This window comes from Cherax quadricarinatus, chromosome 8, assembly GCF_038502225.1.
Source record: "Cherax quadricarinatus isolate ZL_2023a chromosome 8, ASM3850222v1, whole genome shotgun sequence".
NCBI lineage: Eukaryota > Metazoa > Arthropoda > Malacostraca > Decapoda > Parastacidae > Cherax > Cherax quadricarinatus.
Genome location: NC_091299.1, coordinates 16,257,970 through 16,276,341, shown reverse-complemented (window position 1 = coordinate 16,276,341; position 18,372 = coordinate 16,257,970). Strand labels below are relative to the sequence as shown.

At 40.4% G+C, this 18,372-nt stretch overlaps 1 protein-coding gene across 6 annotated transcripts in view; it reads right to left on the bottom strand.

Annotated features, from left to right (window-relative positions):
• Window positions 1-18,372, bottom strand: part of LOC128685387 (uncharacterized) — a 79,955-nt gene that overhangs the window by 34,597 nt on the left and 26,986 nt on the right. For all 6 annotated transcript variants that reach the window (XM_053771908.2, XM_053771905.2, XM_053771904.2 and 3 more), the window contains one exon: window positions 5,399-5,534. In XM_053771908.2, coding sequence (XP_053627883.1) covers window positions 5,399-5,534 — 136 coding nt within the window. The remainder of the gene's footprint in view (window positions 1-5,398; window positions 5,535-18,372) is intronic.

The following is an 18,372-nucleotide window of genomic DNA, read 5'->3' as shown; positions in this document are numbered from 1 at the left end:
TAAGGAATCGTTCAAGACACTGTACACTGTGTATGTTAGGCCCATACTGGAGTATGCAGCACCAGTCTGGAACCCACACCTGGTCAAGCACGTCAAGAAGTTAGAGAAAGTACAAAGGTTTGCAACAAGGCTAGTCCCAGAGCTCAAGGGAATGTCGTACGAGGAAAGGTTAAGGGAAATCGGACTGACGACACTGGAGGACAGAAGGGTCAGGGGAGACATGATAACGACATACAAGATACTGCGGGGAATAGACAAGGTGGACAGAGATAGGATGTTCCAGAGAGGGGACACAGGGACAAGGGGTCACAACTGGAAGCTGAAGACTCAGACGAGTCACAGGGACGTTAGGAAGTATTTCTTCAGTCATAGAGTTGTCAGCAAGTGGAATAGCCTAGCAAGTGAAGTAGTGGAGGCAGGAACCATACATAGTTTTAAGAAGAGGTATGACAAAGCTCAGGAAGCAGAGAGAGAGAGGATCCAGTAGCGATCAGTGAAGAGGCGGGGCCAGGAGCTGAGTCTCGACCCCTGCAACCACAATTAGGTGAGTACAATTAGGTGAGTACACACACACACACACACACACACACACACACACACACACAACAATCAATATTTGCACCAATAACTCATTACAGTTGTGACCGGGTGTGGAAGCGTGAATTGCTCATTACTCTATAATTTGTTCATGATTGTAGCCATGTATAAACGTAAGTAACCATTCTTACAGGATTCATTACCTTTGTAACTTGTGAGCTCATTACCGTTGTACCTAGTTCAGCTATCAAAACTTTGGGGGCCCAATCCCTGGACCCATTACGTACCTCTGTAATCTGTAAATACCTTTGCAACTTGTCATGATTGTGACCAGACCTACCTGGAGTTCATTACCTTTGTAAATTGTGAGTTCATTACCTTTGTAATTTGTGAGTTCATTACCTCTGTAACTTGCTCAGCTATCCAAAACTTTGGAGTCCAGTCCCTGGACCAATTTTGTACCTCTGTAATCTTTTGACTACCGCCCACAGGATGGGTATGGGGTGCATAATAAACATATTAAACTAACTGATAACAGATGTCATAACACTATTCTTCAAGGAGTGTCATATACATATACTCCAGGCAGACAGAAAGACAGACAAGCAGAGACAGACAGACAGACAGGCAGGCAGAGAGACAGGCTAGACAGACAGACAGACAAATAGACAGAGAGACAAGACATGTTTGTGTGTAACAGTGATAAATACAGGGAGGGTTAGCTGGAGCAGTGGGCATTTATCAAATGTCGCTGGGCTGTATAGGGATGCCTTTCATAACACCATGCTTCAAGGTATGTGCCAGGGTATCTAAAACATTGTTGGGACCTATAAATACTTTGTATATATTTCTAGACAATAGTAAATAACCTAAGCAGGTGTAAATGTTCACCTGTCAATGTGATTGTGACTATTTGAACACCATTTCAGTACCTAATATTAGCGTCAGAACAAAGATTGGCTATGGAAATACAAGAACTATTATAAATTGTAATTATCAGAACATAAAAAACATATAAATTAAAATAAAAACAAGAAAAAAAGGTATATCGGCAACACTTCTGCAAGTGGCAGGAGTCGATATTGTCGACAGGTGAGCATCCAGAGCCAACTTCACGGACTTATTTCTCAGTAAGTACTGACCCTAAAATTTTTTTTTAAACCTATAACATGTAGAAAAATGTGCTCTTCATTTTAAAAGAAAAAAACAATTTTTTTGTTTTTCAAAATTTTCAGAGTGCCACGTGAGTGAACGTAGATCTACGTTTGGACAGTTTAACCCTTTGACTGTTTTGGTCATGTATATACATCTTATAAAGGTAGTAGGTTGGTAGACAACAACCATCCAGGGGGGTACTACCGTCCTGCCAAGTGAGTGTAAAACAAAAGCCTGTAATTGTTTTACATGATGGTAGGATTGCTGGTGTCTTTTGTCTGTCTCATAAATATGCAAGATTACAGGGACGTCTTGCTACTTCTACTTACACTTAGGTCACACTACACATACGTGTACAAGCATGTATATATACACACACCCCTCTGGGTTTTCTGCTATTTTCTTTCTAGTTCTTGTTCTTGTTTATTTCCTCTTATCTCCATGGGGAAGTGGAACAGAATTCTTCCTCCGTAAGCCATGTGTGTTGTAAGAGGCGACTAAAATGCCAGGAGCAAGGGGCTAGTAACCCCTTCTCCTGTATATATTACTAAATGTACAAGGAGAAACTTTTGTTTCTCCTTTTGGGCCACCCTGCCTCGGTGGGATACAGACGGTGTGTTGAAAGAAAGATATACATTTTATGAGCCACCGTGTTTGACGTATATATACTCATAAATTCTAGCGGCTTCAAATCAAGCAGGAGAAAGCTGGTAGGCCCACATGTGAGAGAATGGGTCTGTGTGGTCAGTGTGCACCATATAAAAAAAAATCCTGCTGCACGCAGTGCATAATGAGAAAAAAAACTCCAACCGTTTTTTTTTTAATTAAAATGCCGACCTCGCAAGAGTGTAATTCCACCAGTTTTCCATCAAATTTTATTCTTTTGGTGTCATTACAATCGGGAAAAGATTCTCTATCATTTCATAAGAAATTTTATTTTTTTTTCTTAAATTTTGCGACACCAGGAGACACCTCAGGATTTGGGGTTGTGACAGTCAAGGGGTTAAGGGTTAAGAGTGTAACATTAAGAGTGTAGCATTATTGTTTTCCTTATGAAACCACAGTGTGATTTAATGCAGTTTGCCTTAAAAACACTGTTATAATAAAAGCATGGGAAGGTATGTAGTCAAGAGCAGGAATGGCCAATGTGGTGCCCCCGCCTCCGCTACCACTACTCAAGATACATAATATTTCATTCATTCTAGTGTATATATCAAGTTTTTATGTTATTAATATTGTTTATTATGTCATTAATATTGTTTATTATGTCATATTAGATGAATTGTGATAGATAAATAAGCCATAGAGTTGATATTCGGGAAATTATTGAAGTAATTTGTCGTGCCTCCTAAGAGCCAGAACAGATTAATTCCATTTCGATTACTTTAACCCTCTCAGGGTTGGCAGACCCTCTTCTAAACTTGTTCTCAGGGTCGAAAATTTTTCAAAAAAAAAAAAAAAAAAAAAAAAAAAAAAAAAAAAAAAAAAAAAAAAAAAAAAAAAAAAAAAAAAAAAAAAAAAAAAAAAGTAATTTTTTTTCTTATGAAATGATAAAGAATTTTTTCCCGATCATAATGACACCAAAAGTATGAAATTTGATGGAAAACTTACGGAATTATGCTCTTGCAAAGTTAGCGGTCTTGACGATGTTTATGCACCAGCGATTTCACCCACTTTGAGCCCTATTTTCGGCCAATTCCAATGTACCAGTCGACAAAAATCACAACCATTTTGCTAGAACTCCATTTTTTCTATCAAAAGAGTACGAGAAACCACCCATTTACCGATTTCAACTATCCAATAAAGTGGTCAGAAATTGGCAATTTTGCCAATTTCACACAAATTTCAAAAGATGCCAATTTCCAAATAGGGTCCAGAATTAACAAGACAGACATTCATAGCACTAAAATAACATTTCCTCTGTTCATTAGTCTCGTCCCCAGGCCTCTGTTACATTTCTTTTGCTTTCCACTTTGAATTTTTATTCTCAAAAAAATAGAAGATTTACTGTCATGCAGTCTACTGCACTGGTGTAGAAATGGTATAAATAATATCAGTGCGCTTGTAAAAGAATGCATCTACCATCTGACTTACAACCGAGTTCAGTTCCGAGAAACCGGTCATAAGTCGAAATGTTCGTAAGTCGAACTTTACTACTGAATATCAACAAAACAGTTTTGTAATGACTTTATTTTATTGTTTTATTTTGGTATTTCATGTTTTACTTTACTTTGTATGTTGTTAGCACTATATTTTATACTGTAAGGTTTAGGATAAACACTGTGTACAACACAAATAGTTGCTTATTTCCCAGAAATTTGGCATAAAAAACACGGTCGTAAGTCGAGCAGGTCGTAAGTCGGATGGTAGGTGTATTAGATTGAGCAGTTGACGTGTATTGGACACATGGCATAATTTGTTTACTTTTGAACTTTGGCAAAAATTGAACATTTCTGCTACTCTGAGCTCAATTTCAAGGTACTTTTCTTTGTGAAACCAATCAAAATCATCTCAATTTCTGTAAAAATGTCTTCCATTCTATAAAATGAGACCAGGAAAACTAGAATGCAGCCATAAATAGCATATGAAAATACACTGCAAAGTTGCTGTTTTAAACCAAAAACATGGTCGGAGTTTTTTTTCTCATTATGCACTGTGTGCTGCAGAATTTTTTTCATACTGTGCATGTTCACCACGTAGACCCATTCTTTCATATGTAGGCCTACCAGCTTTCTCTCAATAGATTTGAAGGCGCTAGAATTTATGCATACTAGTACGGCACCAACCCTGGCATGCAAGCCGTACTAGTACGGCACCAACCCTGAAAGGGCTAAATAAGGAAAATTGACTCTGCATATGCACCAATTCCAGATGTGAGCAAGGTCACGGAACTGATTAAACTCGTAAGTACAGGTTCCACTGAATTCCGGTGAATTTTGGGCAGACTAGTCCTAATGCTTAAAGATTATTTAAGAACTAAACATTAGTTAACCTCCAACCTCCTCTTACCACAAAAAACACTGTACAGGTACTTACCCAGTAACCCTTAAACAGGTAACAATTTATTTACATAATTTACTTGGCATAATGTATATACAGTACATATACACAAAGTCAAAGAGCTCTATATTTCACTTGATCTGACATTTTAAACCTTTCAAACAACTTCTGGGTTGGGTGCAACCTGGCCCCTTCTAGAAAATAAACAATGACCCATGTAGTGCATCTGGTAGACAGTACTGTAGTATATGGGCATCCACTACAGTACTACACTCCATTTGGAACTATGGCAGAGAAATGATAATTTAGTGAAAGTCAAATTAAGAGGATTTCCAGGTAAAGTTATATCATACATAGCAGTGGTGCAAGTTGCAGTGAAGACACTGTAGGATTTAACAGAAATAAAGAACCATTTAAGAGCAGTGATGAAAATATGAGCAATCTTTTGTAATATACAGGCGGCCTCTCAACCCTGCACACTTTAAACTGAACTTCAAGTACCATGAACTTTAAACTATACATGAACCTGCATTCCAATGACACTTTCTTCACATACAGATTGTTAGAATAATGGAATGGATTACATGAGGAATTAATACATATGGCAACCACTGAAAAATTTACATAGTAACAGACACAAATAAGTAATCACACATAATCACCAATGGCAGGGAAATACCACCAAAGAGCTATAAATATTTCTTACCTAATTTCTTTAACTAAAAGTCTAAGGCCAAACTGTGGTTCAAGATGAACTCCTGTGATTGTGTACCAGTAGTGACCAGGTATTGGAGGAGCAGGCAGCAAGACCCACAAGCAGTAGCATGGACTCTCCCCAGGAGCTGAAACATTTATACACAATTACATAAATATACAAAACATAAATATACAAAACATAAATATACAAAACATAAATATACAAAACATAAATATACAAAACATAAATATACAAAACATAAATAAACAAAACATGAAGAATTTCAGAAATGTTTTAGACATTATTGCCTTGTGATGCAGAATACAGCTTATTATCAGCAGGCAATCAGATTCAAAGGAAAGGGAGCATAGCTCCAACTGTTTCACTCGGGAACCCTTCACCAGCTTCAAGGCACCACCTCCCTTAAAAGGATAACATTAGAATGCCTCTTCTGACTGATTTCAAACTTTAAATACTGATGTATCTTAATTAAAATGTTTGAACTGTTATTGGACCTGGCAGATGCAAATCTGCAAACTTTTAAAAAATCCAGATTTTTTTGTTTTTCAACTCAAGAATGCCATTTCTGACTGACTTCAATTTTTCAACACTGATGTAGCTTACTTAAAAAGGTTTGAGTATCAGTGGGCTAAGTGCTAATTTTAAAAAATTATTACAAAATCTTTGGCACTGGTTTCTTTACCCTGTAAACACTATTATTATAATCCCTTATGCATAGATCATAACATAAAAAAATATAAGAATGGAGGAACACTGCTGAAGGCCTACTAGCCCATACTAGGCAGGTCCTTCTCAAATCCTTTCTCGCCCATATATGTATATTGTCCAACCTATTCCAAAGCTACCAAACAAGTTAGCCTCAATGCTTCATGAGAAAGAGGTCCTAATCAAATCCGATCCTTCTCACTCGCAAATTTGTGTAACCTATTTTTTAAAGCCCCCGTTTTTAAGCTTCTATGACCTTACTTGGCAGAATGTTTTACTCATTGACAACTGTCTGAAAACTAGTAATATCTTACATCTTTTCTAGATGTAAATTTATCTAATGTAAATCTGCTATTTCAAGTTCTTCATTGTTTCCATATAATCAGTAATTGTTTATATTGCATTTGTTTGTGCCAGTCTTTAACGTGTATTATTGAAAATGGTATAAAATTCTGATAAGTTCAAGATTAACACACCAAACTGTTGCGTGTGTGTCTTAATCATCAACTTGTATACTTCAATGATATCTCCTCTCAGTTTACATCTCTGAAGTGAATGAAGGTTCAAGGATCTCAACCTATCCTTGTATGAGATTCCTTATACAGTGGATTAATTTTGTCATCCCTCACTGTATGTTCTCTAATGCATTAATATCCATTCTGTAGTATGGCATCCAAAATTGAGTTCTTTCAAGACTATCTCTTCACCAACTCCATGGTGTTTCAGTTCCTTCAGTACCCTGGTGATAGACCAGGTGCTTCAGCTCCTTTAGTACCCTGGTGATGGACCAGGTACTTCAGTTCCTTCAGTACCCTCCTTAATAGTACCCTGGTGATGGACCAGGTGTTTCAGCTCCTTCAGTACCCTGGTGATGGACCAGGTGCTTCAGCTCCTTCAGTACCCTGGTGATGGACCAGGTGCTTCAGCTCCTTCAGTACCCTGGTGATGGACCTGGTGCTTCAGCTCCTTCAGTACCCTGGTGATGGACCAGGTGCTTCAGCTCCTTCAGTACCCTGGTGATGGACCAGGTACTTCAGTTCCTTCAGTACCCTCCTTAATAGTACCCTGGTGATGGACCAGGTGTTTCAGCTCCTTCAGTACCCTGGTGATGGACCAGGTGCTTCAGCTCCTTCAGTACCCTGGTGATGGACCAGGTGCTTCAGTTCCTTCAGTACCCTGGTGATGGACCAGGTACTTCAGTTCCTTCAGTACCCTGGTGATGGACCTGGTGCTTCAGCTCCTTCAGTACCCTGGTGATGGACCAGGTACTTCAGTTCCTTCAGTACCCTCCTTAATAGTACCCTGGTGATGGACCAGGTGCTTCAGCTCCTTCAGTACCCTGGTGATGGACCAGGTGCTTCAGCTCCTTCAGTACCCTGGTGATAGACCAGGTGCTTCAGCTCCTTCAGTACCCTGGTGATGGACCAGGTACTTCAGTTCCTTCAGTACCCTGGTGATGGACCTGGTGCTTCAGCTCCTTCAGTACCCTGGTGATGGACCAGGTACTTCAGTTCCTTCAGTACCCTCCTTAATAGTACCCTGGTGATGGACCAGGTGTTTCAGCTCCTTCAGTACCCTGGTGATAGACCAGGTGCTTCAGCTCCTTCAGTACCCTGGTGATGGACCAGGTGCTTCAGCTCCTTCAGTACCCTGGTGATGGACCAGGTGCTTCAGCTCCTTCAGTACCCTGGTGAGGGACCAGGTGCTTCAGCTCCTTCAGTACCCTGGTGATGGACCAGGTACTTCAGTTCCTTCAGTACCCTGGTGATGGACCAGGTGCTTCAGCTCCTTCAGTACCCTGGTGATGGACCTGGTGCTTCAGCTCCTTCAGTACCCTGGTGATGGACCAGGTACTTCAGTTCCTTCAGTACCCTGGTGATGGACCAGGTACTTCAGTTCCTTCAGTACCCTGGTGATGGACCAGGTACTTCAGTTCCTTCAGTACCCTGGTGATAGACCAGGTGCTTCAGCTCCTTCAGTACCCTGGTGATGGACCAGGTGCTTCAGCTCCTTCAGTACCCTGGTGATGGACCAGGTGTTTCAGCTCCTTCAGTACCCTGGTGATGGACCAGGTACTTCAGCTCCTTCAGTACCCTGGTGATGGACCTGGTGCTTCAGCTCCTTCAGTACCCTGGTGATGGACCAGGTGTTTCAGCTCCTTCAGTACCCTGGTGATAGACCAGGTGCTTCAGCTCCTTCAGTACCCTGGTGATGGACCAGGTGCTTCAGCTCCTTCAGTACCCTGGTGATGGGCCAGGGGCTGCAGCTCCTTCAGTACCCTGGTGATGGACCAGGTACTTCAGCTCCTTCAGTACCCTGGTGATGGACCATGTGCTTCAGCTCCTTCAGTACCCTGGTGATGGACCAGGTACTTCAGTTCCTTCAGTACCCTGGTGATGGACCAGGTGTTTCAGCTCCTTCAGTACCCTGGTGATGGACCTGGTGCTTCAGCTCCTTCAGTACCCTGGTGATGGACCAGGTGTTTCAGCTCCTTCAGTACCCTGGTGATGGACCTGGTGCTTCAGCTCCTTCAGTAGCCTGGTGATGGACCAGGTGCTTCAGCTCCTTCAGTACCCTGGTGATGGACCAGGTGCTTCAGCTCCTTCAGTACCCTGGTGATGGACCAGGTGTTTCAGCTCCTTCGGTACCCTGGTGATGGACCTGGTGCTTCAGCTCCTTCAGTACCCTGGTGATGGACCAGGTGTTTCAGCTCCTTCGGTACCCTGGTGATGGACCAGGTGCTTCAGCTCCTTCAGTACCCTGGTGATGGACCAGGTGTTTCAGCTCCTTCGGTACCCTCTTTAACCCTTTGACTGTCGAGACCCCCGCTCACAAACTTGCTCTCAGTGTTGAAGAATTTAAAAAAAAAAAAAAATTTCTTAAGTAATGATAGAGAATCTTTTCCCGATTGTAATGACACCAAAAGTACTTAATTTGATGGAAAACTTACGGAATTACGCTCTTGCGAAATTAGCAATCTTGGCAATAATTACACATCGGCGATTTCACCCACTTTGAGCCCTATTTTTGGCCAATTCCATTGTTCCAGTCGACCAAACTCATAGCTATTTCTTTAGAACTCCATTTGTTCTATCGATTGAGTACAAGAAACCACCCATTTATCGATTTCAACTACCCAATAAAGTGGTCAGAAATTGGCAATTAGGCCAATTTCATGCAAATTAAAAAATATGCCAATTTCAAAATAGGGTCCAGAATGAACAATGCAGACATTCCTGGCACTAAAATAACATATTCTCTGATCACCAGTCATGTCTCCAGGCCCCTCTTATATTACTCTTGCTTTCTATTTTGAATTTTTATTCACACAAACAACAGAAGATTTACTGTTATGCAGACTTCTGCATTATTGTAATAAATGTATAAATAATGTTAACCCATTCGTGACAGCATATTAGAATGGCTAGTTGTACACTTATTGAACAATAACATCATTCGATTACTCTTGAACATCTGCAAAAATCGAACATTTCCGCTATTTTGAGCTCAATTTCAATATCAAATGAGACCAAGAAAACGAGAATACAACCATAAATACTATACGAAAATACAAGCCAAAGTCGGCGTTTTAATCCAAAAACAAGGTCGGAGGCTTTTTTCTCATTATGCACTGCGTGCTGCAGGATTTTTTTTTATACTGTGCACACTGACCACACAGACCCATTCTCTCACATATGGGCCTACCAGCTTTCTCCTACTTGATTTGAAGCCGGTAGAATTTTGGAGTATAAATACGTCAAAAACACTGGCTTGTAAGATGTACATGTATATACAGTGGTTCCCCGCTTTTCATAGTTCCCGGCAATCGTAAATTTCGCCAATCAAAGGGATATTTTCATATAAACATGGACTCGCTTTTCATAGGTTGACTCGCGAGTCGTAGTTCGTCCGGGACGCGTACCCACGGCGTGAGCCGGGGTGGCAGCCAGTCTGGCATTGTTTACCAGTGAGCGAAGGTCCCCTCACGTGCTCCAGCAAAATATTTCATAATATTCCATTTATTTTAGTGCTTGCAAGTACTAAATAAGCTATCATGTCTCCAAAGAAAGCTCCTAGTGCCAAGCCTGTGGTAAAGAAGGTGAGAAATACGACTGAATTTAAGAAAACCATCATTGAGCAATATGAAAGTGGTACAAGTGTGGCCGAACTGTCCAGGATGTATAAGAAACCCTACACAACCTTATGTTCCATAGTGGCCAAGAAAAAGGAAATAAAGGACGCTGTTGTTGCAAAGGGAGTAACTATGCTGACAAAAATGAGATCACCAGTACTCGAAGAGGTTGAGAAGTTATTATTGGTGTGGATAAATGAGAAACAATTAGCAGGAGATACTATTATGACTTCGATTATTTGTGAAAAGGCTAGGCAGTTGCATGAAGATTTAGTAAAGAAATTGCCTGCATATAGTGGTGAAGTGAGTGAATTTAAGGCCAGCAAAGGCTGGTTTGAGAGATTTAAGAACCGTACTGGCATACACAGTGTGGTAAGGCATGGTGAGGCTGCCAGTTCGGACCACAAGGCGGCTGAAAAATATGTGCATGTATTCCAGGAGTACATAGAGGCTGAAGGACTGAAACCTGAACAAGTGTTCAATTGTGACGAAACAGGCCTCTTTTGGAAGAAAATGCCGAAGAGGACCTTCATTACACAAGAGGAAAAGGCAATGCCAGGACACGAGCCTATGAAAGACAGGCTGATGCTAATGTTCTGTGCTAATGCTAGTGGGGATTTCAAAGTGAAGCCATTACTAGTGTACCATTCTGAAAATCCCAGTGTGTTCAGGAAAAACAATGTTATGAAGAGTAAATTGTGTGTGTTTTGGAAATCTAATAGTAAGGCATGGGTCACGAGGGAAATTTTCATCGAGTGGTTCAATGAAGTGTTTGGCCCTAGTGTGAAGGAGTATCTCCTGGAAAAGAAATTGGATCTCAAGTGCCTGCTAGTAATGGACAATGCACCTGCTCATCCTCCAAACTTGGATGACCTAATTTTCGAGGAGTTTGGGTTCATCACAGTAAAGTTCTTGCCCCCGAATACCACTCCTCTCCTCCAGCCCATGGACCAGCAGGTTATTGCAAACTTTAAAAAACTCTACACAAAAGCAATGTTTCACAGGTGCTTGACTGTGACCACAGACACTCACTTGACCCTAAGGGAATTTTGGAGAGAATACTTCAGCATCCTCCATTGCATAACCCTTATAGGTATGGCTTGGGAGGGAGTGACTACCAGGGCTTTGAACTCTGCCTGGAGAAAATTGTGGCCAGATTGTGTCGACAAGAGGGATTTTGAAGGATTTGGGACTGACCCTAATGAGCCTATGTCTGTTGTAAAATCAATTGTGGCACTGGGGAGTTCCATGGGGTTGGATGTGAGTTTGGAGGATGTGGAAGAATTGGTGGAAGACCACAATGAAGAGCTCACCACTGAGGAGCTGCAACAGCTTCAGCAGGAAGAGCAACACATCGCAGCTCAGAATCTTGCTGCAGAGGAGGAGGAAGAGAGATGGAAGAAGGCGCCTTCTTCAGAAATTAAAGAGATTTTTACTATGTGGGGTAAGATGGAAAGCTTTATAGAGAAACATCACCCTAACAAGGTTGTTGCAAGCCAGGTTGGCAACATGTACAGTGACAAAGTCTTGGGCCATTTTAGGGAAGTGTTAAAGAGACGTCAGAAACAGAGCTCTCTCCACAGTTATTTTGCGAGACAGGACTCCAGTGACTCTCAAGGTGGTCCTAGTGACATTAAGAAACAGAGAAGAGAAGCAACCCCAGAAAAGCAAATGGTATCTGAGGTGTTGATGGAAGGGGATTCCCCTTCCAAACTATAAACAATCCACTCTCTCCTCCTCCTCCTCCTCCAGTCTCCCATACACTAAGAAGAATCTCCAATAAAGGTAAGTGTTATGCTGTTAATGTTTCATTCATCATTTCCCATTGTATTGTTTATGTACTACATGTATATTAAATGTAAAAAATTTTTTTGTTTTAATACTTCTGGGTGTCAGGAACGGATTAATTGTATTTACATTATTTCTTACGGGGAAAATTGATTCGTAAATTGTAAATTTCGTTTATAGTAACGGCTCCAGGAACGGATTAATTACGAAAAATGAGGGACCACTGTATATGACCAAAACAGTCAAAGGGTTAATAGTGCCCTGGTTATTAAAGTTTATTCCATGGGTGGAGTAGAAGGTGGGTTGGGCAGGTGTTATAGTTTGTGAGCTTGGTTTTAGGTTTTAGGGGGACCTGCTTAGTGTGGGCCAGTTGGCCTGCTACAGAGTTCCTCCTTTCTTGTATTTTTATGAGTGAGAGGGGTTCGATACGAGTGTGATATGCACATTAGTTAAGAGGGTTATTGGGGATTATTGTTTGGGTAGCATGAAGATGAGCTGGGCAAATATTTTTGTTAGTGGGGTTGGATTTGATAAGGACCTGCTCAGTATGGGCCAGTAGGCCTGCTGCAGTGTTCCTCCTTTATGTTCTTATGATAAATTCAGCTGCATTATCTAAGAAAGGCCTTATTAACCCTTTGATTGTTTTGGTCGTATATAGTATAAGTCTTATGAGCCACCGTTTTTGACCATCACTACCACCTTCTACCACTATCACAACTGCTACCACCATCACTACCACCTTCTACCACCATCACTACCAACTTCTACCACCATCACTACTACCGTCTACCACTATCACAACTGATAGCACCCTCTACCACCATTGCTATCACCCTCTACCACTATCACAACTGATAGCACCCTCTACCACCATCACTACCACCCTCTACCACTATCACAACTGCTTCCACACTACCACCACCACTTTCATATTTTTCTACAAACTTTATCTTAAATTATGTGTGTTTCTCACATTCTTTACCAAAGCACTGGCACTAGAAGCTTTCTTTGGAGCCATGGTGACTTATTTAGCAGTTGCAAGCACTAAAACGAATGGAATATTATGAAATGTATCGTATGAACTCGTGGGATCATGCTCACTCACTGATAAACAATGGCACACTAGCTGGGAATGGAGTGTGAGGCGGCTCGGGGCTGTGTGTACGCATCCCAGACGAACGACTATTTGCGAGTCAAATGACAATTCGTGAGCCAATGTTTTCACGAAAATAATGTTACGATTTTCAAAAATTACGACTATCGAGCCTTACGATTATCGAGGGACCACTGTAATACTAGTGAAATAGCTAAGAATTTGGTCGACTGGAATAATGTAAGTGGCCTAAAATGGGAGTCAAAGTCGGCAAAATCGCTGATGCATAAATATCACTGACACATCAAAATTCGTGAGAGCATAATTTCATCAATTTTCCATCAAATTTTGCACTTTTTGTTTTATTACCTTCAGAAAAAGATTCTCTACCATTTCATAAGAAAAAAATAACAAAATTATTTTTTTTAAATTCTTGGACCCTGGTGCACACTTTGAAATTTGGCCTCTGGGCCCTGAAAGGGTTAATTCAGGGAACTGGAGCACAGATCCAATTCCCTAGATCAAGAGCCCTTCACCAGCATCAAGGAACCTTCCTCGAGGAGAGCACTTCTGAAACACTGCTTTTGTGTAGTTTTTTGAAGTTAGAAATGACCTGGTCCATGGGCTGGATAAGAGGAGTGGTGTTAGGAAGCAAGAACTTCACTTTTATAAAACGGAAATCCCTAGACAACTGGTCTACCAAGTTTGGAGGATGAGCAGGAGCATTGTCCATTACCAAGAGGCACATGAGTGCAATTTACTTTCCAGGAGGTATTTTTTTCACACTCGGGCCAAACACTTCATGGACCTAGTCAATGAAAAGTTGCCTTGTGACCCATACCTTATGATTAGCTTTCCACATCACACACAATTTACTCCTGATGACATTGTTTTTCTTAAACACTCTGGGATTTTCAGAATGATACACAAATAAAGGCTTCACTTTGAAATCCCTACTAGTATTAGCACAGAACAAAAGAGTTAGCCTGTCTTTCATAGGCTTGTGTCCTGGTAGTACCTTTTCCTCCTCCATGATGTAGGTCCTCTTTGGCATTTTCTTCCAAAACAGGCCTGTTTCATCACAAATGAACACTTGTTGGAGTTGGAATTCTTCAGCCTCTACGTATCCCTTGAATTCCTGCACAAATTTTTCAGCTGCACGTCTGTCAGAACTCGCAGAGTCACAACATGCTTCTTAAATCTCTCAAACCAGCCTCTGCTGGCCTTAAATTCACTAACATCATCACTAGTACCAGGCATTTTCTTTACGAGGTCCGCATGCAACTGTCTTGCCTTTTCACAAATGATCGTCTCTGAAACACTATCTCCCACTAACTGTTTTTCCCTGATCCACAACAACAACTCCACTTCTTCATTTGTTTGTGATCTCTTTTTTGTTAACATGTTTACCCTTTTGCCACATTAGCTTCCTTGATTTGTTCTTTCTTTGCCAGGATAGAAGTGATTATTGATTTGTTTTTGCCAAACATCCTGGCAAGCTGGAGCACCCGCACACCACTTTCATATTTTTTTATTACTTCCTTCTTAAATTCCATCGTGTTTCTCACTTTCTTTACCAAAGGAACTTTACTAGGAACTTTCTTGGGGCCCATGGTGACTTATTTCACAGTTGCACTTAATAAAAAAAAACATCAAAAACAATGGATTTTAACCCCTTCAGGGTCCAAGGCCAAAATCTGAAGTGGTGCTCCAGTGTCCAAGAAATTTTGAAAAAAAAAAAAAAAAAAAAAAAATTTTATTACAGAATTAAAGAGTATATTTTTGTGAAGGTAATAAGACAAAAAAAAAATTCTGATCAGTACTTACCGAGATACAGTGGCGGGAAGTTGACGCAAAATGACCGGGTGGCGGCAACATCAGTGACTTTCGCAAAATCCCATTTTTTTATTTTACGTTTTTTATACTTTTTCTTTTCTTTTCTAATTTTTTTTCTTTTTCTAATAACATTTGTGGCCTGTGAGACCAGTATTGTGTATATTGTATAAGTGTACACTCATTGTATTCAACACAATAACTGCACTAATTTGTTTATCATTATATTGCTTACAAAACTTGTTTACAAGTTTATTGTAAACAAAATGATGAAAATATTAGTGCGGTTATTGTGTTGAATACAACGGTACCATATGGTACAATGGTGCTATAGGGTGCAATGGTACCATATGGTACAATGACACCATATGATACAATGGTACCATATGGTACAATGGCACCATTTGGTACAATGGTACCATATGATACAATGGTACCATATGGTGCAATGGTACCATATGGTGTAAAGGTACCATATGGTACATTGTACCATACAGTACAATGATACCATATTGCAATTGTACCATATGGTACAATGGCACCATATGATACAATGGTACCATATGGTACAATATGGTACAATGGCACATGATACAATGGTACCATATGATACAATGGTACCATATGGTGCAATGGTACCTTATGGTACCATATGGTGTAATGGTACCATATGATGCAATGGTACCATATGGTACATTGTACCATACAGTACAATGATACCATATGGTTCATTGTACCATATGGTACTGTTGTATTCAACACAATAAACACACTAATATTTTCATTATTTTGTTTACAATAGTTGTTTACAACAAAAATATGCAAAAATGTTATATATTAGTAATGTTCTATTATACATTTACAAGTGTACAGGAACTTGACACGTTTCTTGATGTGGATGACAAAGCACTTTGTCTTGGAAACTGGAGAGTCAGTAGCTAGCTGTCGTCACTCACTCGGTCTTGGCTGGTGTCTCATGCCACCAACACCAATTGACCATATGGTACATGGTATCATATGTTGCAGGGTACCATATGGTACACTGTACTATATGGTATAGGGTATCATGCAGTACAGGATAACATATGATGCAGGGTACCATATGGTGCAGGGTACCATATGGCACAGGGTACCATATGGCACAGGGTACCATATGGTACAGAGTACCATACGATCCAGGATTGTTTTTTAAAACAGTTTGTGACAGAGCCAACTAGGGGAAATAACCTCCTTGACTTGGTTCTTGCCAGTAGGGAAACACTAATTAATAATCTTGAGGTTAATGATGAGCTTGGGGAAAGTGATCACAAATCACTCAGTTTTAATATACAGTGGACCCCCGCATAACGATCACCTCCGAATGCGACCAATTATGTAAGTGTATTTATGTAAGTGCGTTTGCACGTGTATGTTTGGGGGTCTGAAATGGACTAATCTACTTCACAATATTCCTTATGGGAACAAATTCGGTCAGTACTGGCACCTGAACATACTTCTGGAGTGAAAAAATATCGTTAACCGGGGGTCCACTGTATCATGGAATTCCCCTAATAATGGCAATCAAGTCTCTGTCCCTGACTTCTGCTTGGCTGATTTCATAGGACTGAAAAATTACTTAGGTGGGCTGAACTGGAATGACCTGACTAAGGGTCAGGTAGGTGGTGATGGTTGCCGATATGACGCTTTCCAGGGCATAGTTCTAGCTGCTCAGTCAAATTATGTTCCAAATAGGGAAATCAGATCAAACAAAAATGATCCTAAATGGATGAACAATAGATTAAAATATCTAATTGGTCAAAAGAGAGGCATATATAGGCAAATCAAAAGAGGGGAGGGGCAATTAAGAAATCGATATATTCAGTTAAAGAGAGAAATAAAAAAAGGAATTAGAAAAGCAAAAAGAGATTATGAGGTTAAAGTTGCAAGAGATTCGAAGACTAACCCAAAAGGATTCTTTCAGGTATACAGAAGTAAGATCAGGGACAAGATAGGTCTACTCAAAAGTTCCTCGGGTCAGCTCACTGACAGTGATAAGGAAATGTGTAGAAGTTTTAACACATACTTCCTCTCAGTTTTTACACAGGAGGATACCAACGATATTCCAGAAATGATAAATTATGTGGAACAGGACGATAATAAACTGTGCACAATTAGGGTCACAAGTGACATGGTCCTTAGGCAAATAGATAAATTAAAACCTAACAAATCCCCAGGCCCTGATGAACTGCATGCAAGGGTTCTAAAGGAATGTAAAGAGGAGCTTAGCAAACCTTTGGCTAATCTTTTCAACATATCACTACAAACTGGCATGGTGCCAGATAAGTGGAAAATGGCAAATGTGATACCTATTTTCAAAGCAGGTGACAGGTCCTTAGCTTCGAACTATAGACCAATAAGCCTAACCTCCATAGTGGGAAAATTTATGGAATCAATAATTGCCAAGGCAGTTCGTAGCCACCTTGAAAAGTATAAATTAATCAACGAATCTCAGCATGGTTTTACAAAGGGGCGTTCCTGCCTTACGAATTTATTAACTTTTTTCACTAAGGTATTTGAGGAGGTAGATCATGGTAATGAATATGATATTGTGTATATGGACTTCAGTAAGGCTTTTGACAGGGTCCCACATCAGAGACTATTGAGGAAAATTAAGGCACATGGAATAGGAGGAGAAATTTTTTCCTGGATAGAGGCATGGTTGACAAATAGGCAGCAGAGAGTTTGCATAAATGGGGAGAAATCAGAGTGGGGAAGCGTCACGAGCGGTGTTCCACAGGGGTCAGTGTTAGGCCCCCTGCTGTTCACAATATACATAAACGACATAGATGAGGGCATAAAGAGCGACATCAGCAAGTTTGCCGATGACACCAAAATAGGCCGTCGAATTCATTCTGACGAGGACATTAGAGCACTCCAGGAAGATTTGAATAGACTGATGCAGTGGTCGGAGAGGTGGCAGATGCAGTTTAATATAGACAAATGCAAAGTTCTAAATGTTGGACACGACAATAACAGTGCCACATATAAACTAAATAATGTAGATCTTAATATTACGGATTGCGAAAAAGATTTAGGAGTTCTGGTTAGCAGTAATCTGAAACCAAGACAACAGTGCATAAGTGTTCGCAATAAAGCTAATAGAATCCTTGGCTTCATATCAAGAAGCATAAATAATAGGAGTCCTCAGGTTGTTCTTCAACTCTATACATCCTTGGTTAGGCCTCATTTAGATTATGCTGCACAGTTTTGGTCACCATATTACAGAATGGATATAAATGCTCTGGAAAATGTACAAAGGAGGATGACAAAGTTGATCCCATGTATTAGAAACCTTCCCTATGAGGATAGACTAAGGGCCCTGAATCTGCACTCTCTCGAAAGACGTAGAATTAGGGGGGATATGATTGAGGT